At 50.9% G+C, this 23,128-nt stretch overlaps 1 protein-coding gene across 6 annotated transcripts in view; it reads right to left on the bottom strand.

Annotated features, from left to right (window-relative positions):
* GFRA2 (GDNF family receptor alpha 2) overlaps positions 1 to 23,128 on the bottom strand; it is a 99,740-nt gene that overhangs the window by 4,902 nt on the left and 71,710 nt on the right. For 3 of the 6 annotated variants that reach the window (XM_086703509.1, XM_086703506.1, XM_086703511.1), the window contains 4 exons: positions 21,703 to 21,875; positions 18,630 to 18,773; positions 12,151 to 12,204; positions 9,717 to 11,085 (listed from right to left, as the gene is read on the bottom strand). In XM_086703509.1, coding sequence (XP_086559635.1) covers positions 10,963 to 11,085; positions 12,151 to 12,204; positions 18,630 to 18,773; positions 21,703 to 21,875 — 494 coding nt within the window. In that variant the 3' untranslated portion in view covers positions 9,717 to 10,962. Of the gene's footprint in view, positions 1 to 9,716; positions 11,086 to 12,150; positions 12,205 to 18,629; positions 18,774 to 21,702; positions 21,876 to 23,128 lie in introns of those variants that run through there. The other 3 variants (XM_086703507.1, XM_086703508.1, XM_086703510.1) reach the window with 2 other exon arrangements.

The following is a 23,128-nucleotide window of genomic DNA, read 5'->3' as shown; positions in this document are numbered from 1 at the left end:
AATCCTGATGACTGTGAGCTTGATTATAAAATAAGCTTCCTGCAAAGGAACTCCACCGAAGTTGTTTAAACAGATGTTCAAGCCACCATCCTCAGCCAAGGGGTTTCTTTAGACACCCTCATCAAATCTGACCAGGCGTAAACCTGTGCCTTACCACCTCCACTGAACATTCCTTTTGTCCTATCCACCAGAAGAGTTTGCTAAGCTAATTAATTATTTTAAATGAGATCACAGAGTATGTATACAACCACCTAAGAGAAGAAGCCATTGTCCAAAGTGGAAGGAGGATCAGACTAACAAACGGAATCCTGAGTTCTAGTATCAGCCTTGCTGTTAAGTACACTCTGTGTCGCCTGGGAGAGAGTACAGACTCTGGACTTGTTTCAACAATAAGGAAAATGTGTCCAGCCAGCACTCCCTGGGCTTCTGCTTTGCTATGCTAATTCAAGATTCTCTCTGTTCCTCCCCAACCCTGTTTTCTCTCAATGTGCCACCTGCTCATTCTCCAGGATCTGCTCAAACTCCTTATCAACTTTCAGCCAATCAACAAACATTTGCAGAGGTCCCTCTCTGCCAGGCACTCTTCTAGGTGCTAAGGATATGACAATGAAAAAACAACAGATGGAGCTCCTGTACTCTTGGAGATTACATCATAGTGGAGTGAGACAGGTCATAAACTCCCAACACACACACACACAGAGACACCAAATACACATGAACATATATGTGTATGTATAGTCGGTCAGAAGGTGACACGTGCTGTGGGGAAGTAAAACATTAGGGAGTGGAAAGTCCTGAAGAGGGTGCCGAGAGAGGTATCCTGGACAGGAAAGTTATCATTAGTTGGCTGACATTTGAGTGGGGACCTGAAGCAGGGAGCAGGGAAGGTAGCTAGAATGACTAGAAGAGTACCCTAGACAGATGGAACAGCCACTACAGAGACCCTGAAGTAGGAGCCAGTCTCACATGTTCAAAGAACAGCAAGGAGGTCAATGTGGCTGGGGCAGAGTGGGCAGGGGAGAGCAACTGGGAAGGAGATGAGAAAGGCAGCCAGCCAAATCCCGTGGGCCCTAAAGGCCATTACAAAGGCTTTGGCCTACTGCAAAGACATCATACTACTCATTCAGCAAGATTCTAAAGTTCAGATTTTTTTATTCATTTAGGTGAGTCTCCCTTGACCTCCCAATTCATTCAGATGAGAAGAGTTTGTCCCCAGTGGATGGAGGGATACAAGAAAACGCACAGGAAAATTTGAAGAGGCTGCTAGTGGGGAAGATGGAGCTCCTGGGGCAAACCATTGCAGGTGAAGGGAGGCTGCCTGCCAAGCTGACAGGAACCCTATAGGTTTCTGCCCTCAACTCCACAACCCTGGTGAGGACACCACCAAGGGCAGGACTGGATGGTGGGGGGAGCATGGATGGGAGGATCAAGATGGAAGCAGAGAACAGCTAGTTCAGGGACTTTGAGGGGACATATCCCCAAAATGCTGCTCATTTGGGCTCAGCTGCTAAAAGGAAGAACAAACCTGACATGAAGCAGATAACTAGAAGGAGGAAAGCCCTTACTTCTCCAGGTCTACAGATGCTGAACAGACACCCATACCAGAAGGTAACACCAGAGAAAAACAGCCCGGGATAAGATGATGGAAAGGAGAAGGAAAGATGGCATTCCAGGAAGAGAATGACTGGATAGTCTGAATTCTGGATGCCCCACAGCACATGGGAGTCACCTAATCTGTTGAGCCACACCCATAGTCAAAACCCACATTTGCCTGCCTAAATTGTAGGCTCTGGAGTGGTTCCAGCAAAAGGAAGTGTCCAAGGCCACGGCCCTGGCCAGGGACAGCAGCAGGTGGAGTGAAAAGGGAAGGGATTCTGGGACAGCAGCCCCCAGGGTGGAAGTCATAGGGATTTTCAGGACCACCACCTTCCATGGAAATCAATCACTCCATCCATCACAGTTTTTCAGAAGGAGATAGTACCCATCCCCAGCCCTCCCACTGTCCTGACACAATCAGATTTCACACCAGAGCTGTGACTCCCTGAGTCCACATGCAGATGCCCACCTGAGGACTGAGCAGGCTGAATTGTCACCCAGATGCATGGGGTCCTTTGTCTGTCAGACTCAGGAGCAGGTGCCAGGGTGAATGGAGAAAGCCCTGCCAGCTAATGCCCAAAGAGGAACGAGGGCCACAGCGTGAGCTCAGCCCCATCCCATCCATGACAGGGACCTACACTTGTGGCTGCTCCCACAAACATTCCTCTGATTACCCAGGGGTCTTTCTAGACCTGTCCTCTCCATGGCTGTCCAGGCCCCAGATATCCAGACATTGAGATGCATGGACTTGGGCAGGGTTGAGGGCTGCCGAGGGGTCTTCCCCATCACCCAGACAATAGCCCCTCTGGACCATTTCCAGTCATCAATAAAGTTGCTTCCTCATTTGGAAGAGAAGGTTATTTCAGCAGCTCCCAGCTACAAACTTCCAGGAGGCAGGCATTTTAGAGTCCTTCATGTCCTGGGGCCTCACACTCACCCAGCTTTCTCACACAATGAGAATTAAGAGTGATTTCAGGTTGTAGAGACCCCTGAAAAAAAGGCCTTTCATCTTCCATGGAGGATAAAAGTGAAGGATGCGCTGGGCCAAAGGTGTCATCCCACAGGATTTGTTTGGCCGACTAAGCTAGACTCTGCTGTTTAAATAAGTAGAGAGCTGCAGCCTTTATTTTAAATTGTCAAGCGCCTGCATGTGGGTGGGCAGGGAAGAAAGAAGGGGAGTCCACTGTGCAGGCCCGGGAAAAATCACGGCAGAGGTTTTCTCAGATGCCTCTCTTCTGGCTGCACGAGCTTCAGCACCCCAAATCATGCTGGCCAAGGTGGCTGGGCAAACTCCTCCTGCAGACATATTTGATGAGGATTAGTCACCTCCTGCCTGGGTGGTCCAAGTGTAAACAGCTCCATGACCTCTGACCCCTGAGCAGCATCCCGGTCAAGATGGGGACTCAGACAGGACATGGTGGGTATACCTTCATGTGGCCCCAGCAGGTGTTGACTTTCTGGGAAATGCCACCTTGCAAGGGAAAGAAATGAGGCAGAGCCTGAGAGAGCACAACCATCAGCCATACCCAGAATGAGCCCCACGGCAGCAGTCCGAAGCTCTGCACAAGACACTTGGTGAAAAATTGGAGCAACCAAGCGGGTGGCGGCGTTTATTGAAAGAGAGATGAATTCCGTCTCCTTCCAAGTCATTCTGTGCCGGGCTAGTGAGTTCAGAAATAGCTGGCAGTCATAAAATCAGAGAATCCTATTTGTGGAAAGGAAGCTTAGAGAACAGTGCCTCTGACCCTTCCCTTTGTAGATGAGGAAAGGGCGGGGGGTCAACCAGGTTAAATGACTTGACGACAGGGGCTTTCAGGGGCTCCACTGCCACACCCCGCCTTCTCCCCTCCCAGCCCCTAGAATGGCAACTGCCCTTGCTCTTGGCCACAGGCCCTGCTCCAGCACATACAGGAGCCCTCGTGCAAACCAGCAAGCGATGACCCCTCCTCAAGCCCAGGGTGGGCCCATGGATGGATGACTTGAGCACAGCTGAATTTCCAACCTATTTGCCCTCCTGGCCCAAAGCCCCCGTGCAGAACACAACTGCAGCCCCCCACACTCCAGACCACACTTCTGTGAGCACAGACCATAGGCTATGTGGTTCTCTCCTCCTTCCTGCCCAGCACAGGACCCTTCCTTCTGGTGTCCTCTCCCACCAATTTCACCTCCCCTGTCACAGTGGTGGACTGTCCTCTCTCTTCTTACAACCCCAGGATAACTTCGGCCCTTCCACCCATTAGCATTCCTGCCACCAAACCTCAGTAGTCAGAATGCCCAGGATTGAGAGCTTGGTCTCAGAGATTATTTAAAGCAAATGGTGGCAAACTATAACCCCTAGTCCAAGTTCAGCCCATATCTGCTTTTGTAAATACATATTTATTGGAATACAGACAAGCCCCATGATTTACACAATGCCTATGACTGTTTTCAAGCTACAAAGACCAAGTTGATAGTTGGCAGCCAAGATGCCACGACCCACAAAGCCTATGCTACTTATTATCTGGCCCTTTACAGAAAAAAGTTTGCTGATCTCGGAGAGCAATCTTTCTGAGGCTCAGAGAAATTCAGTGACTTAGCTGATAGATGGCCAGCCAGACTTTGAGCCCAGGTCCCACGACACCCCTTCAAGTATACCCTACAATTCTTGAGGACAGCATATGAGCTTGAACGTGTCATCAGACTCACACCTCACTGCCAGCCTTTTTTTCTATAGGGAAATCACAGAGGAGAGAAAGTTCTGCTCAGAAAGCATGGAAGTAACTCAGAATTCATCACAAAACAGGGGTTTGGGGCCTGGGGATCCCTCCTCACAGAGAGTTCCCAAGCTTGCCTTGGACCCTCCAGGACCCCATGCCAGCCTGTCACCCGCGGGTGCTGACATTATTCCCAGGCCTCACGGCTGATGAGTGCTTCCTGGTCTCCATTTGGGGCTGCTGATCTGATATGCATTTGCCCTGGTGCCCTTGAGCTGAGATGTCACTGCAGCAGCACGTCTCCTGCCTTCATGCATGGAGAGGAAGTGGCCAATCAAAAGGACTCCAGAGAGAGCATGACATTTGGCTGTTCTGTAGCCACTGTCCCCAGTGACTCATAGATCAAGTCAACTGTGCTTTACAAATAACAAGGAAGTTTCCCTTTTTTCTCTCCCCACCTCTCCTGCCCTCTCAACTCCACATGGCAATCCTTCAAAGAGCACAGTCCAGGGGCCTAATGACCATTGTGTTCTTGTGTTTACCACAAGGCATCTGGCTGCCATGAGGATGAGACCTGGTGAGCCAGGCAGGTGCAGAGAATCTGCGGAGGTCCAGGCTGGCTGGCCCACTGGAAGCGGGAGTGGCATGGCTGATGGCCTGCCCACTGTGCGCCAGTCCCTTGGCAGGGTATAATCCCATTTAATCCTGACAAGAGTTCCTATGAGGCAGGGACAGCCATCCCCATTTTACAGATGAGAAACCTGAAGCTCGTACTAGACATGATCACCTGGCTGGTCAATGGCAGATCTGTAATTCAAACTCAGGTCTGCCTAGCCCCAAATGTGTCCTCTTGCATCATCATCACCATGGTGTCCCCAAAGCAAGAGCAGTTCAGAGTCAAGGGCAGGTCCCCAGATGGTCAGTCTTCTTCCTCAAAAGGCCATCTTCCCAACAAACTGTTTCCGCACAAGGTCCACACTCATCCTAGCAAACACCGAGGTGGGACTCTCCCCATCAGAAGGACCTGGGGTGGGCCACGTCTAGAGCTGCATCTTCCTCATGCCTCTCTCCCTTCTGGAGTCTGCAATGTATTGGATTTAATGAACCGGTTTACAGAACTCCCTCACCATTTGCCCTATAGGCCGAGAGGGAAGGGAAAGCACAGCAACGAAGCCCAGATTAACTGGAGCCCCCAGGGAAGTGGCTGCCTTGGTCAGGCCAGCTGAGGGCCAGCACAGAGCCAGGGACAAGTGTGGCAGTGTGGCTCAGGCAGCAGCTGGGCAGTTTGAGCCCAGACCCACAAGGCAGCCCACCTGGGCTTGTGTCAGAGTGCCGCCACGCCACCTACCCTCTGTATGATCTTGGGCAGGATCGCAACTTGTCTATGCTTCAGTCTGCTCAGTATGTAGTATGGGGAGGCAGAGCTAAACTAATTGCATCCCCATGGGAATGAAATGAGTTGATACTCACGCAATTTTGGAACAGTGTCTGGTGCATGTGAGGGCTATGTAAGCGTTGGTTAAATCTTATATATACATATTTTAAAATATCCACATTTGGTTTCAGTTTTGAGTAATGCTATTAAAATCCTTCTATGTTGTTCACTTCCCTTTTTCTGCTCTGGAAGGTAGAGCACAAAAAAGCACTTCACTCCAGAAGTGGAATGTGGCAAATAATGTTCTGATTAACTAATGCTTCTCTGCACAGCCCTGATTTTATAAACCACATCTTTGTGAGGATTTCAAAGCCCTTTCCATTTGCTCACTTGTCTTGAGATAGGAATGTAACAATGAAGTGGTATGTCTGGGCTTTTAGAAAACACATCTGAACTTAGAATTTGAAATGGTCATGTGGCAGACGGGGATGACTCCCCCTTACTCAGAACACTGGAGGCACTGAGCAGGAAAAGCACTTCTGGTGTAAACCTCTGTCTCTGTATCTCTCTCCCCCTCTAGAGCTTATTCAGAGTTGAGAAAGACCTTAACTATCCTCTAACAGAACTTTGTAGATGAGGTAACCAAGATTGAACAAGAAGACAGAAACCAGTGTTTCCACCATTTAAACCCACCACTAAGAATGGTACCAACTTTTTGGGTGTCTGGGTGGCTCAGTCAACTAAGCATCCAACTTTACCACTTCAGGTCAGGTTGTGATCTCGCAGTTCATGAGTTCAAACCCTGCACTGGAGTCTGCTGTTAGCACAGAGCCTGCTTTGAACCCTCTGTCCCCCTCTCTCTCTGCCCCTCCCTAACTCGTGTGCATGCTTGCACCCCTTCTCTCTCAAAAATAAACATTTTTTTAAATACCAACTTTTTACCAGTTTTGGCTCCAAATGACTGCCTTTTCCTTAAAAAATTAAATCTTTCTTTAACATTTTTATTTTGAGAGAGACAGAGACAGCGCAAGTGGGGGAAGGGCAGCTAGAGAGGGAGAGAGAGAATCACAAGCAGGTTCTGCACTGCCAGCACAGAGTCCAATGTGGGGCTCGAACCCATGAAGCCATGAGATCATGACCTGAGCCAAAACCAAGAGTTGGATGCTTAACCAACTGAGCCACCCAGGCATGCTAAATCTCTTTCTAAAAGATAAATATCTACTCCCCACTGAGACTTTAAAGGAATAGGCAACAGGCTATGAATACATTTACTTGTATTAACACAGAGTGTATGGCCAGTTTTATCCCCTGGTATCCCAGCCTACAAGAGAGGGAACACCCAGCTTAAGCTCATTTCACAGATTAGAAAAGACTGGCAACAAATTTCTCCAGCAGAAGGCAACACTGAAGCTTTGCTCTCATGTAAGGAAAGGCAAGTCTTTCTCTTATATGGGCATCAGGCAGTCCCTGAGACAGATCTGGGAACTAGAGACAAGCGCATGCACACCACCCCCATGAGGCCCTTTGGCATGAAATTAAGTCCTTGCAGGTGGACCATCAGACCCTGGGAGCCCAGGGACCAGCAGTTAACCAGCACAGGGGAGGCTAAACCAGAGTTCCTGGGTGGACATCTCAGTAAGCAGGTGAGCCATGGGCAGGATCCAGAAAGCAGATGACAGTTGGGCACCCTGTCAGCCCCAAAGCTGCTCGGCATCTAGAAGGTCTGGTGGACACAGCAGGGCCCAGCTAGGGCCTAAAGATCGAGTCAGGCCTTGTGTCTTAGAAGGACTCTAGAGAGCAAGGTTGGGCTCAGTCTTGGGAAACCTATGCTGTCAAGTAGGTTATGAAGGCAGGGTGTGAGATGCAGGAAACTGAGGTAATGACCCTGCATCTGGTCTCAGAACAAGGCAGAGGTCCAGCTGTGCAGCTCTCCACCAAGGTCAGCTCAGGACCAGGGCGTGGCTCACTTGATACTGAGCCCTCTGTGCTCCTGAATCGGCCTTCTTGGATCTGCCACCATCATAGGTCTCCACTGGGCCTTCAGTACATTCTGAGTGGTCCTATCTACGTTACAGGAGGGTGGCAGAGCATGAGCCAGGTGGGAAGCTGATGTCTGGGTTCTTGGCTGAGCAAAATCATCGCAGGCTGGAAGCCTCCCCAGGGAGAGGAAAAGCATTCCTATGTGATCTCAGTCTCATCAAGGTACTAGAGCCTAGCTCCAGACAGATGCATACCTCAGGTCAGGAATCCCCAAGGGACTAATGGCAAAGAAAGCACATTGTATAGACTGCTAACTGGGGTAAAGGCACAGTGAGCCTATACTTGATGCAGCTGATTCTCCCCAAAAGAACACTAAAACAATTTTAGCTCTATCTCTGGAGTCCTTACCAATCTTCTCCTGATTCCATTCCTGCCCCTCTTCATTTATCTGTCCCCCATGCCCAATCTCAGTGTTTAGGTCCAAATGTCTTAATGTTACTAAGATTCATTCAAACTATTAAACTAATTAGCATTAAGATAGTAACATTTTATTCTTCCCACTTTTATTTACACATTTTGAGAGAATCACAGGGAACAGGAATCATCTCAACCAAAGGAATGAATATTTCATGGTAAAATTTCAGCTATGTGATACCTAGACAGGGAGAGGTTTTAAGGCAGAGTAAAGCTGCCCTGCATCTATTCTGGCACCTCCAGTTCCTTTCGGGAAATCTTCTCTCCCTCATTATGCAAGCCAAGGGTTTATATCACATTAGGAATACCAGATGTGAGATATTCTCCTCTCTCACAAAAGTATGGCAGGAGGTAGGCACAAGGCCCCAGTAAACCGGTTGGACAAGTTGGTGGTCATTCATCACAGAGACAGCAGCATGCTGACCCTGTAGATCATGCCTTCTGCCCCTTCAGATGTCCTTTGGTTCCCACTGTACCCTCCCCTGGTCCCCCCACATTCCACTGATTCTGAGCCTTTTCCCCCCAAAGCCTTTTAAGTTAGCCAGTCTTTGCTGTTCACAAAGAACATGAATTCCCAAGTAAACTCCACAGCCACCTCCACACACAGTAACACCAGTGGTGGCTAGGGAAGACAGTTCACTGGCCCACTGGTCCTCCATGCACAGGCTGAAACTTGTACACCACACTACTCACCACCATAGGCCAATGTTGCCGACATTTCAGCAACTGGAAACAAGAGCCATTTGGGGAGAGCAGAAAACAGCATCTCATCTCCCAATGGCGACAGGATGGGATCAAGTGCAGCCCTGACAGTGGGAGCACCCCCTCACATGACAGTCTTCCTCCTTCATCTTGCCATGTGCACACACTCATACATGCATATGAACACTCACAAGCCTGCACGTGGGTGCACGTACACACACTCGGCCAGCAGCCATCCTCCTAGCCTTCTCCAGGGAGAATCTCCCCAGGGAATACAGCAGGCCCAGGGTCCAGGTGGAGCCCGGGTGGTAAATGGAGAAAAAGAGAAGAAGGGATGAATCATGGTCATCTTCCTTCTCTAGTAGGACCCAGAAGACCAGATCCCTGCCTTCATAATCACATACCTTAAATAAACCAGGAGTCCCAGTGAGAAGATATCACCTCATGCCACATAAGACCAATGGGCCACTTAATAGGACCACACAGACAACCTTAAAACAAAAATATACCCGAGGTGTCAAGATCAACTGGTCTCCTGTCCCTCCAGGTCCCCACAGGTACTTTCTTTCTCTTCAAGGTGGGGATCAACAGGCACTCGCACTGATCGGTAAGGGAAGGTAGAGGAGGATGGGTGAAGAAGGGCCCAGAAGGCTGAGCATAGCCGGGACGCAGAGACCCACCAAGTGTAAAACCACTTCCTAAAGGAGCTCCATCACCCACATCAAAGACACATAACAGATGGAGACACATGTGCACATGCGTGCATGTCCCCCCCCCCCACATACACACACATTCTCCAAGGCCCACCAGGACCCCAGGTAAGCAGCCAAGAGGCAGCACTGTGCCAAGGAAAAAAATAGCAGGAGAAGGCACACCGGAGGGAGGCAGAAGGCAAATTGCTTCCTAGTATGTTTATTGGAGCCTTGGCTAAGTATGAATACGGATCAGGAACCCCCTTCCACAGCCCAGTCAGCCTGACAGAGGCAGAGACACAGGGAGTCAATCTCCTTTTTTTCCCATTATAGACAACATTGTTAAAAAAAATAAACTTTACAATAATACATTTTCGCTCATCTGTTGGGGTATTATTTCGATAGTTTTGTTTCTTAAAAAAAGGAAAAAAGGGGAAACCACACAATATATGTATATGGATCTATATATACATATATGTTGAGAAAGGAGTCGTGTTATGTACATACAGTTGGCGCTTGTCTGGGAAATGAGGAGAGAATGTGGAAAAGAGGAACAGGGGGCCGAGAGGAGGAGAGAGCTGCGGCCAGTGAAGCACAGTGCCAGCAGGTGTCCCGCCATGTTCTTCTCTGCCCCTCTCCCTGGTGGGAGACCCACCAAATGAACCCACAAGAAACCAAAAGAGCCAATGACGGATCATTTCTCTTTGATTTCAAAATTCCTGCCACCAAGCAGGAAGCAGCAGCCTTGAGCTGGTGCCCAAGCTTTGCTCCCTCTGCCCAAGGGGATGTCCCCAGAGGGCTGAGCTCCCAAGCCCCCTGGAGCTGGCCCCAGTACTCCCTCCATACCACAGTCGGAGGGCCTGGTACCACACCCTCCACAGGCATCACTGGGGGTTCTCAGTTCAGATGCAGACAGAGAGCACAAAACAAACTCCATGCTCGAAACCGAGTGGAGGTGCTGAGGTGCCCAGCTGGACCCCCAGCAGCCAGCCTGGCTGCTTTGCTGCCCGATGCCCTCTGCCAAGCCGCCAGTGGGGATCCCTGGCCCCAGTTCACATCAGCACAGTTCCAGTCCCTCAGGCCACAGGGGTGTCATCTTGGTCTTTTATGTCAGCGAGGTCCAGAGAAGAAAACACCAGGAGAAAACGAAGGGCATTTCTAGACCCTTGCACCCTCCTCAGCACTGGGTTTCCCTTGCCGAGGGACCTCTAGGCCAGCTCTCAGGCTGCCCACCTACTTGTCTGTTTGGTTTAGAAAAACTTCTCCAGAGAAGAAATCTGGGAGGAGACAGGTTCAGAGACAAGGTGGGGAAAAATTTTTTTTTGCAAGATGTGTGTGTGTGTGTGTGTGTGTGTGTGTGTGTGTGTGTGTGTGTGTGTGTTTCCATGTTGCCAGGCGGGTGTTCTCATCTGCGTAGTTTCCGGAAATCCCCCGACATGGGTCCCAGAGCCTACAAGGCCAGCTTCAGCATCAGGAAGGAGACAGCGGTCAAGGCAGCCGACGGTCTGGCTCTGCAGGGGCCTGAGTTAGGTTTGATCACCTTGTTACTCCCTGGGATGATATTGGTCGTGAGCTGCAGCCATGACACAAGGGGAGACAGAAGCAAAGAGCACAACAAAAGACAGAAAAACAAAGGAGTCAGTAGGGCTGGGATCAGGCAAAGGAAAGGACTCGAGAAGTGGAGTCCTTGAGCCCCTGCCCGCCCCATCCACCCAGGGGACCCTGCTCTGTGCTCACCCGCAGGTGGAGCTAGGCTTCCACAGAGCTGAGCTGAGCTGAGCCCCAGGCTCCAGGAGACTGGGCAGCAGTCCCCAGGGAAAAGGGTTGACACTGCCAAGTGAGGAAGAGGGTCTGTGGACACAGACCAGAGAGGAGGAGCATGGTACCTAAGGTCTCAGGAAGGAGCTCTCGGGGTCCACAGGCACCTGCTTCCTGAGAGGAGAGGAGGGAGAAGCTCTGTGGAACAAGAGCTTTAGGAACAAGGCCCCTGTTCCTAAATGTCTTTGAATCTCCCTGCTCCATGAAGCTTCTTCCCTACACATCTCTGTCTGAGCACTCTCCTCTAGGAGCTTATACTTCTTTTCCTCTCTCTCTCTCTCTCTCTCTCTCTCTATGTATATATCTCTCTCTCTATATATATATATAGATATATATATAGACACACTCTTTCTCTCTCTCTCTCTCTCTATATATATATGGGAGAGTGTGTGTGTATACACACACACACGCACATACATACATATAAATACCTACACACACTATATATGGAGTCATAGATACACTCCTGTTTTGGGGCTCCTTTTAGGAAGGGACTGTGTCTTTTCCCATCTCCCAATCTCCTCAATATCACAGAACCAGCACAGAGTAGGTACTCAAGACAGTTGTCATAAAGAGTCAGGAGGGCTTAAGAGGGCTTCTGCTCAGAGCAGCTGTTTGTGTCTCACCCAAGGAGACAGCCAAGGCCCCTGGCTGCAGCCTCCGACCCTGCACCCCCAGTGCAGTGAGCACCCACCCAAGTCTAAGTGGGCCAGAAGCTCATGCGATGGGATCTGGGGGCTCAGAGTCTGAGACTCACCTAGGAAACACCCCCTTCTAGCCCAGTCCCCTGCAGCCATCCCCCACTCTGCCCTTCACTCACCTCTGTGAAGCACATGCTTAACTCTTTGGAGTTATTGGGTTTTAGCCCCTGTTCCTGTGGAAGAGAAGGTGCTAGTAAGGATGGGCTACCAGAGCTGGGTCTCTGGCCAAGCTTTGTCCCATGACTTGAATAAGACCAAAGAGTCCATGGCCCCACCATCCACCATTGCCATCATTAAGCACAAGGTTCACATGAAGAGTGCTGGCTCAATCCCGTGTAGCAAAAAGACCTGGTCCCTTTCTCACACCATCAGCACTTAGGTCCTGTCCCCCTTAGGCTCCTGGAGAAGGGATTCCTAACTCTGCTTTCAACTTATACCATGATAGAATAATTACAAGACATTTGCATGTTTGTCTACTATACTCAAAACTCCTCTTGACAGGGCAGGGACCATGGCTCATTTTCCTTGCACTAAGCAGTGTCTGGCTTATTAACACCAGCTCAGTAAATGCTTTACTAGATGCATGAAACCGTGACTCAATGAATGAATGCCATATATCAGAACCAGCATGCAAGTGCCAGCTCCAAAAAGCTCATAAGCCTTATCTGGGCTTGTGGGGAAGAGAACTGTAATTGATTAGTGATGTCTGTCACTGGTGCATGGTAGGAAGACATATGGCAATAGTGCCAGGCATTGGCCATTCCACCCTAAACAGATGTGGGCACCTGGGAGCTTGGTTGTCCGAGGTGATGAATGAGAAAGGAAGGCTGGCCTACTGATGATTCTAGGATTCTCTACTCCTGGCATAACCACTTGGATGCAGGACCAGAGGGTGAGCAAGAGGAAGTGTCCTTTGTTATCATCATAATAATGATCCATGGGAACCAGCTGGGGGACATGGTGTTTCTACCCTGGCTTCAAATGGCTTGGTTCCCAATGCACTTGTGGGGAAGGTCTGGCCACCATAAGCACCAGGAAGCCCAAGAAATTATTCCTAAATCACTGCTCTTGGCCAGAAGTATCAATAATCCCTTAAACATCATAGGCAATCTACCACCCTGGGCATCTGGTCAGCAAAACAAGGCCCCAGCTGTCACACAGAGGCCAGCCAAAATCCAAGTCACTCCCAATCATGGAGATATGACCACGGTGATGATGAGCACAATGGGAATGGAACCAGGGACCTGACCCAGGAAGATCTTGTTCAAGACCACAGTGCCCATGACTTCAGGTGCCAAGATCCAAGCCTACCATGCTACCCACCTTTGTCCCTGAAGAAGGGCCCTTTGGAACCCAAGGACTGGATTCTACTGCCACAGACTAAGTGCAGCTCCAGCCAGGCCTGTGGGAGGTCACTGCTGGACAGAGCCTGCCCACCCCATCCCAGGGGCTGCACTGTCACCACTATCTTCCATTCAACTGCCCTCATCTACACAATCCTCCCTCGGTCACCCCCCTGAGCAATTCACAGCACTTCTGATATCCTATGCCACAAGACCCAACACCCACTTTTCCTGGCATTCTTTCCAGGTATCATGGGTTCCAGGTGTGGCAGGTCTCTGTCTCCAGGCCCATGTCCTCTTCCTGTGTATTCCCCTCCCCCAGTGCCACTAAATATGGAACGTGTCTGTGTTGCATCAAACAGCCAGGATGAGTGTTCTCACCCCCACTTCAACCAAAGCAACTCTGATTTTATTTGTTCTAGATGTTGGAGCTATACACAAGAAGTATTTTAAAAAACAGCCTACTACTTAAAAATAAATCAGGTTTCAGAAAAGAACTAAACTAAGTGACCTCTAGGGCCTTGCAGTACAACCTTCTGTGATGGGTCCTCGACACAGGCCTGGCCACCGCTGGCTCTGGAAGGCTGAGCCCCAGGCCAAGTCACACAGAGAGAAGCCAGCAAAGCAGAGGAGCACCAGGACTTAGAATTAAAGCAGTGGGGTGGAGGGGAGATCTGAACACAGATCTCACCTGGAGCAGCTGGCTTATGGCTGGATTTTGCTCCTCAGAGTGAGCAGACTTGACAGGCTCCTCTTAGAAGAGAGGAGAGGGGGCTGTTGGCAAATATTCAAGGAAAAAAGAGAGGGGGAGGAGCAGAGGAAAGGATCAAGAGAGGAAGGGAACAGAGAGAAAAAGGAGAGGCAGCACCCTAGGAGAGCACATGCAGAGAGTTTGGGGGTTTTGGGGGGAGCAGGGAGGACAGAGGGGAGAAGGGGGCAGGGGACAGAGAGGAAGGGAGGGGCCACAGGAGAAGGAGGGTAACAGGAGGAGAGGAAGAAGCAGAGGAGGAGCCTTCATCCTCTCATCTGACCCATATCAACAAGAGAAAGTGACACACACCCCTGGGCCAGCCCCAAGGCAATCCAATCCTTGCTTGCTGGTCTCTGACAGGTGCCACAGCGACTGTAGTGGGAGAAAAGGACTGGCCTCCATGAAGATCAGGGATAGGGCCTCTCCCTGTACCCCATGTGACCCACTGTATATCCAGCATCCACAGCATTCACCTATGTCCCTCTGCACTGATGACATGTCAGTCCAGCAGGCTCCAGGGCCACCAGCCACACACTGAATGTGTGCTGAATGCCCAGGTGACATCCTGAGCTTCTTCTCGCTGTCCAAAAGTACTTCCTTCAAGTGCTGTGAAATCTAGCTTACAGATTTTTATCCTCACAGACCCATGCAGCCTTTCCCTTTTAGATCAAAGGGTCTTAATTTTTGGCGTCCATCCCCACAGGACAATTCCCTGGATCCAAGGAAGAAGAGCCTGAGAGACCAGAGACCCGGGCTCAAGCCTTCTTTATCCAGTGACCCGGGAAAGTCACTTCATCTACTGGAACATCCATTCTCTCATCTATAAAATAGGGAATAGACAAACGCACATCACTGACCCACTGTGATGATTACATGAGACAGTGCACATGGCACAGCAAAGCTCCACACACCTGTAAGGGCTCCTCAATTCCACAAGGCACGAGGCTGAGCCAAGCTTAGTTTTGCATTCAAAGGCAGAGCCTATGAGAAATGCAGGAAGGGCCCAGGAAGGGGCTGTGAGGTGAAACCCAGGGTCAGCCTTAGCCTGGGGCTACCTCAGCCCTACCCCACGGCACATGGAGCAGTCTCTGCCCCAGCACCTGACTTCCAGCAGACACAGAGCAGACAGTGAAGGCTGCAGTAATCTCCCCAGTGGCAAACCTGAGACCCCCACACAGCTCCGGCCACACAGAGCAGTGCGGGGGTTTGCCCATCGGCTGACCTTTTCTGAAAGCAGCATATGGGCAAGGTGCAGAGAGGAGGTTGCACTACTTAATGGCAAAACCACCAGTGGCTCAGATTCACTGCCTCCCTCCCTCACCATTAACTTTCCCCCACTGCTCCCACAAGGGGTTCTAAAGATGAATGAGTCACAGCTCTGCTCACACCCTAATGAGACAAATAAACATTCACACAGTCATCTCAGCACCGGTTAAGTAAATGGGAGCAGGAGAAGAGGCTGCTCCCTCCCCAAATCCCACAGGTTGCAGGCTGCCCTCTGAGGCCATGCCCCCCTAAGGCCACCCACAATGCCCATCTCACCCAATTTTCTTGGACTCCGATGGAACAAGTTTATGGGAATAGAGGTGAGTTGCTCACCCCTGTCCTGCTTCCATCACTACTCTGAGACTCTCCTCCCTTCAAGGCAAGCTCAGGCACTGTTGGGTTAGTGTCCCAAAGGGCACAGGTCTGGACTGCAAGGATGGCAGGAGGCAGGGCTTTTAACAGCAAATCCATGTGACAGAAAGGTGGGTACAGGGGCTTTGTGTCCTTGGCTGTACTACAGAGGGCCTCCAGAAGTATGAAAGAAGCAGACGGCACTGGGGGACTTGAATGAGGGAAGGGGCACAGACACAGTGGAAGAAAGGCAGCAAAGGTAAGCTTCATCCTTCTAGAAATTTCTCCCAGAGGGGTTTTTTGCCCTCTGGCAAAAGGAAGTTGAAAGAATTATTATCTTCCTCTCTTCCTTGCCCACCTCTGTCTCCCAGTCCCTAAGCCAGGTCTGGCAGTCCCAGGTCCTTGCTGACTTAGCCCAGCTGCTAGGGACGAAGCCCAGTGTTGCGTCCATGGGAAAACCGTGTCCCCTGCTTCTGGTCCTGGCCCCACCCCCAAATCTCAGTGTCCTCGGCAGCCTTCCTCCTGGCAGGCCCACCCAGTAACTCATTCCTCTTCCCCTCCGCTACCTGCCACCCCTGGCGCAACGCTTCCATCTTGCCTCCTATGACTATCGATTATGGCAAAGATCAAACACACCTGCAAGCACGTCTCCCTTGCCAATCAATCTCTACCTGCTGTCACAATCTTCCCAGATCACAGCGCTCATCTTCCCATCGGCACGTTCCCCAGTCCAAAGCCTTTGATGGCCCCTCCAAAGCCCGTGTTTCAGTCTGCTCACCAGACTGCATTCCCATCCCTGTTCTCACCCAACCCAGGGCCTGCTCTTCCTCTAGACCAGGGCAGGCAAACATTTTCTGCAAAGGGCCAGGAAAGTTAGTATTTTAGGCAACTCTGCCTGTAGCACATGGAAAATATGTAAACAAGGGGGTGTGGCTGTATTCCAATAAAACCTGATTTATCCAAACAGGCAGCAGGCCAGATATGGCCAACAGATTCCCCTACTGGACCTGTTCTGTGCTATGCTGACTCCATGTCCTCACTCCCACGAGCCCCTCTGCCCACTCTACTCCAATTCCATGTCTCCACATACTCAGCAATCCCTGTTCTTCCAGGCCCAGCAGCAGGGTTTACTCTGCCCATGAGTCCTCTGTCCCCACTCCCAGTACAGAGCAGCCCTCCGTCCTCTGGGCCCCGTGTCACTTTATCCACCTTCCTAGGGTGCCAATTGCTTCCTCCCCACCAATAATCTGAGTGTGCATCCTGTCCATCCTACCAGTATGGGACCAAGGTACTGGCCCTGGTGAGCTGTCAGCCTCAGAACCTGGAACAGAGAACATGCAGGAAGAATCTACACTGAGTAATGAATGAATGCACTGATGGGCAAATAAATGAATGACTATAAGGGAAGCCAGAAGAAGGGAAGAAAAGAAGGAATGCATTCAACTCATTCAAAACTTTGAAACCTGCCATATTTGTATATCAGAACTATATGCCTGATAGACCTACAACACACTGACAGGCCTCTCAGTCCCCCACTCTGATGCCCACAGGCCTGCACACTGGGATGAGGAAAGGATGAAAGTGTCTGCAGGCTGCTGAGCCTACCGCAGGTGTGTTGAGGGGGGGGCTGCATCAACCCCTCCAAATTCATTTCTAATTCCACCAGGTGTGATGGGTAGGATGAAGGGGGAAAGCAAAAACTGGCTGGTAGAGACCAAAAGAGCAAAGGGGGCTGTGTTGCCAGGGATCTGCAGCCCTGGGAAAGGTGAAACCCCAGTTGATCTGATGGGTCCCTGCAAAGTGGCTCAGAGCAAACCACAGGAAATGCCAAGGACACTGAAACAAACCATGACCAGAGAAAGCAAGAGCCCACTGCCAGTCTCCCCACCACCCCCCTCACTGCACCACTGGTCATGTGACAAAAGAACCTTCTAACCAATCTTCCTGCATCCTCCATAGAAAGACCTCTCCACCTGCCTACCCTCATGGCATGCAGACAGCATCTGTGAGAAGGAGGTAAGCTGCACAAAGCTGTCTGCAAGCAATAAGGCACTCAGAACCCATTCTCGAATGGAGAGCAGGAAGTTCCAACAGACCCGATGAACCAGGAACTCTGGGTTCTTCCCTCAACCTGTCTAGAACACCTACTCAATGCCATGCACTGAGCACTGGGGTCCACAGGGCAACAAGGAGGGTGAGAGGCAGCCTCTGTCCATCAGGGATGGAGCAGGGCACATCGTGATGGGGGCTCAAGTGAGGTAAAGCAGGAGCAGAGTCAGGGGAACACGCCAAAAGGGGAAACCAAACAGGATTCCCCAAGCAGAGAGAGGGACAGGCTCTTCACTCCGAGGACTGACCAGTGCACAGGCCAGCAACCTGCTCACTGCAGCCTATGCCATGGGACAGCCTGGCTGTGCGATGGGAGTTCAAGCCTGACCTGCCGCCTACAGATCAGGGAGGGAATTCACACAGGGGTGTGTTTACCTACAGATACAGGCAAGGCCAGAAGGGAGGGGGAGAGACGATTTTGCAGATATTGCCATGCTTTCTCCAAGTTTCAAACAGTTCCAGGAAGGTAAGGCTGCCTGAAGCAGTGACCACAGCCAGAAATGGAAACATGAGAGCAGGACTCAAAACAGCATCAAAGATGCCCAGACGCAGGCCAACTCAGGGGCCTGCTGGCTCCTGGCTCCTGGGTGGCTGAGACACCCAGGTTTTTGTGTAGCAGCTCTATGATGAGGAAAAGGGTTCCAGTTGAAGACCCCAAACCCCACCATGGGAAAGCCCTCTGGGGTAGCAGATCTAGGGGAGGACCCAGTGCAATACAGCCAGAGGAAACTGTTTGGGAGCTGGGGGCTGGGGGCTCTGAACAAATTACTGTCCTTACCAAGCTTCCATACTTTGGGGCTTGAGAAGGAGATGTCAAAAGGCCCTCTTGTCCTAATGTCCAATCACTTATGTGGGATCCCCAACTCGCTGCCATCTCTGGGTCAGTGAAGGGGGTCTCTAAGGCTTTCCCAAGGGCTTGGGCCTATTAATGGGGAGGAGGACAGAGGTAATAAGTAAAGACCTTGCTTTTCTCTCCAGGGGGTGTGTAGGGTGCACAGCCTCCTCTACCCTCCCTCCCACCCTGGCCTCAGCTTCCTGAGTGGAGTAAAGACTCCCTTCTGTAGTTGTAGGTTGCTGTCACTCCCAAGGCCCCACAAAGGCCACCATGGAGCCCCTTCCAGCCCAGGAGAGCTGAGGGAGAGGGTGTGGGGACAAACCACCCATGCCAGCCTTTAGCCAGGCTGAGGGCAGGGATGAGGATTTATTCCCCTTGCACTCCCAGCATCAGGCATAGAGTAGTAGGTTCTCACCAAACAAGATGTGATTAAAACAGAATCAGGCCATTCCCCTTCAGTTTCAGTGAGAAGGAACCAGGAAGATGGTTGGCAGGCCCCCTCTGAGGGTCTACATCTCTTCTTTTTCTCCTGGAATGGCCAATCTCAGCTGTCCCGCCCAGAGTGACACAGTCAGTAGACTGTGAGTGGGCAGTCCCTGAGGCCAGGCCTGGGGAGCCCCCTGCTAGTCAGCCTCCCCAGCTCGGGCCCCTGCATTCAGAGTGCTCCTCTGTCTGCAAGCACTTTCACGTGGTGAATCTGAAGAAAACCAGGCTGGGGCTAAAAGAAACCAGGCAACAGTTTTAGCAAAATGCCGAGGGAATAGAGGGAAAATTTTTAAAAAGGAGTCAGAGCCACCAGGCACTGAGTGGCTGAGTGGGCTGCAGTGAGGGCAAGAGACCACACCCTTGAACTCTTCCACACCCACGGTGAGTCAAGCTACAGTAAGAGCCTCAGGAAAGATCCACAGCCACCTGCTGAATCAGCACTTCCCTTTGTAAGCCTGCCCCGAGGAGCTCAGGGAGGCTGGTGGTGCCCCAAGGGACATGTGGACCATGCCAGAGCATGGTCACCTGACAGGTGGCCCAGCCCTGACCGCCGAGCTGCCTGCCACTCTAGCATGAAATTGAGCTGGCAACTGTCTGTGCAGCGGGCCCCCAAGCCCCTGCCCACAGCCACTCAAGCGTGGCTAGTGTAATTAGGAGCTGCCCGAGGGTGACACGGACTCCTCGGCTGGGATCTGGAGGAGCAGCCTGATGGAGGGGCGCAGGGCATGGAAGAGCCCATGCTGAGCCTAACAGGAGGATACCTGGAGGTCAGCTGTTCAGTACAGAGAAGCCCACCAGGGAGGGCAGGGGGGGTAGGCTTCCCAACCAGGACAGGCACCCACCCCAGCTCCTGTGGTACAATGGGTCCCTGCTCAGGTCCTCATCCTGGCACCAGGAATGCCCACTGGGGTTTTTTCCAGCCTTACCGAGGTTGTAATTGACCATCAAACATTGCATGTATTCACAGTGTACAACCTGATGACCCAATATATGGGCACACACACCGTGAAATATTTACCACATGCCAATCAACATATTTCATAATACGATACTGTCAGCTACAGTCACATCGCTGTATGCCAGGTCTCAGAACTGCCTTGTTGTACACAAGTAAAACTTTGTAGCAGATGTGCACTGTTGATCCCTCGAGCATGACACCCAACTTAGCCTGGCGTCTTCACTGCCTCGCACATAGCCAGGCCTTGATAACCCTGCCCCCTCACCCACTCAGGCTATGCCCCCTGCTGCCCCCAACCTTCTTGGCAATCCTAGGCCCAACTCCCTCACTGTACCCCAACACCCTCAACCTTGCTGTTCCCTCCTTCCTCTGCTCCGATACTCTGCATGGGGTCAGTCCTCTTTTACACTCTTTGTTCTAGGGGTGTGTGTGTATGAGTGTGAGAAAGTGTGTATGTGAGTATACATGTGGGTATGAGTGTATGAGTGAGTGTATTATGTGAGAGTATGTGAATGTGAGAGTTGTGGGTGTTGTGAATGAGTGTGGGTGTGTGTATATATGTATGTACGTGTGTGTATGAGTGGCTGTACTGTGTGTGTATATGTATCAGTGTATGTATGTATGTGAGTGTAAGAGTGTATAGGTGGGGGGGGGGTGTGGTGTGTGGGGGTGTATGTATGTGGGTGAGTGGGTGTACTGTGGGTGAGTGTGTGTATGTGTGTGAGTGTGTGTGTGTGTGTGTGTGTGTGTGTGTGTTCTGACTAGATCCAACTGCCTAAGCAAAGAATCTACTGTAGCAAATGGCATGATGGCAGGAGGGTAGCCCAACAGAGAGAAAAAGCTGAGTGGGGAGCCCTAGGACGTGCCCCCATAGTGCCACATGTGTCCCCTATTGTGGCACTGAACCCAGTCCATGCCTGATGCTTGTTGAATTGTTTGACCCTGAACAAGACCGTAAGGACCACAAAACCCAGGACACTATCAGTTTTACTCACCAAAGTCTCCCTCACATCTCACATAAGTCCTGGCACATAACGCATACATAATACATGTTCGATGACTAGGTGGATGGACAGATGGACAAACAAATGAACATCATGGATTTTGGGGTCTGACGTAGGTTTGAAATCTTATTCTACCACTAACTGGCTGTATGACCTTGGGTATGTTACCTAAACTTCTTCTTGGGTCAGTTTCCTGTGTATAATACATGAAGACCAATACCTCACTTTGTGAAAATTCAGTGAAGTAGGCAGAGAATCTGCTAGCATAACACCTGGTAATTAGCAGATGGTTAGTATGTGTTAACCATTCCATTTCCCTGGCACCCCGTGTTCTGTAGCACAATCCAGTGCTTCCTACTTGTCAGGTGAATGCCTAGGGAATGTAGGCACAAAAAAACTAGCCCCCAACAGCTGTTCCCTGCCTCTTGGGTCCTGACCCAAGGGCAAGAACTTGCCAGTCCCATCCCTGATCCCCAGTGAGCTAATTTCCCACACCCGCCTCTCATGTCCTGGTGTTTCTCTATGACTTCAGCCTGCCCTCCCCAGTTGCAGAGCCGTGTTCCCTCACCTGGACAGATGTGCAGGTGGTGATGACGCTGGTCCCCAGGCTGGTGCTATCACTGAGGTCATCTGGCAAAGAAGGTGTTTTCTCCACCCGAGGGGCCTGCGTGGCCTGGAATGAGGGGCTTTTAGGGGAGAGGTTCACATCCGTGCCGTTGCCAAAGGCCTGGATGGCATTCCCTGTGGGGGGTGAGAGCAGGTAGGCACAGAGAAATCAGGGGCTGCCTCCATAATTTCTTCCCCTCACATCCTAATGCTGCCTTCCCTGTAACAGCCCAGAGCCGGGGACAGGGTGTGGCTTGTCCAAACTTAATTTCTCTGGAGTCCCCTTTCAGACACTACTGACATCTCACATGGAGAGAAGAAAATAGCAAGAGGGAGGTTGCAAAAGACAAACAAAAGAAAGAAATGTGGAGCCCAAATGTCCATCAAAAGCTAAGTGACTTAAGTTGGTCAGAGAAAGACAAATACCATATGATTTCACTCATGTGAAATTTAAGAAACAAAACAGATGAACACAGAAGAAAAAAAAGAGACAGGCAAAACATAAAAGAGACTCTTAACGATACAGAACAAACTATGGGTTGATGGAGGGAAGTGTATGGGAAATGGGTGATGGGTACTAAGGAGGTCACTTGTTGGGATGACCACTGGGTGTTATATGTAAGTGATGATTCACTGAATTCTACTCCTGAAACCAACATTACATTATATGTTAACTAACTGGAATTTAAATAAAAACTTGAAACATAAAAAAAAAAAAAAAAAAAAGAAAAAGAAATGCAGAAGAGGAAGGGAAGAGGAGAAGTGGGGTGGGGAGCCCGGAAGGAGGCAGCAGGCCGGGCCCAGGGCGGTGATCACTGGCTTCTCTGTAGCATCCTGTGCTGCAGACCACCCTCCACTTCAAAGCGTCCCCCACACCAATCCCCCATCCCCACCCCTGCCCCACCCCTGCCCCACTCTCCACCCCCCACACAGGTTCTCCTGGCTCCTCTGCCACCTCAGATGCTTCCAGGTCCTGCCAATGGCATTCCAAGAGCCCCAGACTCAGCCATCCTCCACGGTGGCCTCACCTACTCCCATACCATCAACACCAGTGCACTGAAGACTAAATAATGGGACTTCTTGGACCAAACTGTTCCCAAGACATGACCCTGGAACCAAGTGCCTCCAGAAATCTCCACCTCCAAATCCCAGATGCACCTAAGTTCATCACGTCTACACCCCAACAAGGCATCGTTCCCTCCTGTTGCATCACTGCTTTCTGCCCATGTTTACAGTCTTGCAGAGGTCATCTCTCCCCACCCAAGCCCCCCACCATGCTTCCATGACCACCCACTTGCTGGCAGTTGAGCCCATCGCCTAAAGATCTGTGCACTCCATCTCTCCTCTCTCCTGCCCACCACTGCTCCAGCTCAGTCACACCGCCTCTT

This window comes from Puma concolor, chromosome B1 (assembly GCF_028749965.1).
Source record: "Puma concolor isolate L17-30 chromosome B1, mPumCon1.1.hap2, whole genome shotgun sequence".
NCBI lineage: Eukaryota > Metazoa > Chordata > Mammalia > Carnivora > Felidae > Puma > Puma concolor.
The sequence above is the reverse complement of the archived record's forward strand: the minus strand, read 5'-3'. Positions and strand labels throughout refer to the sequence as shown.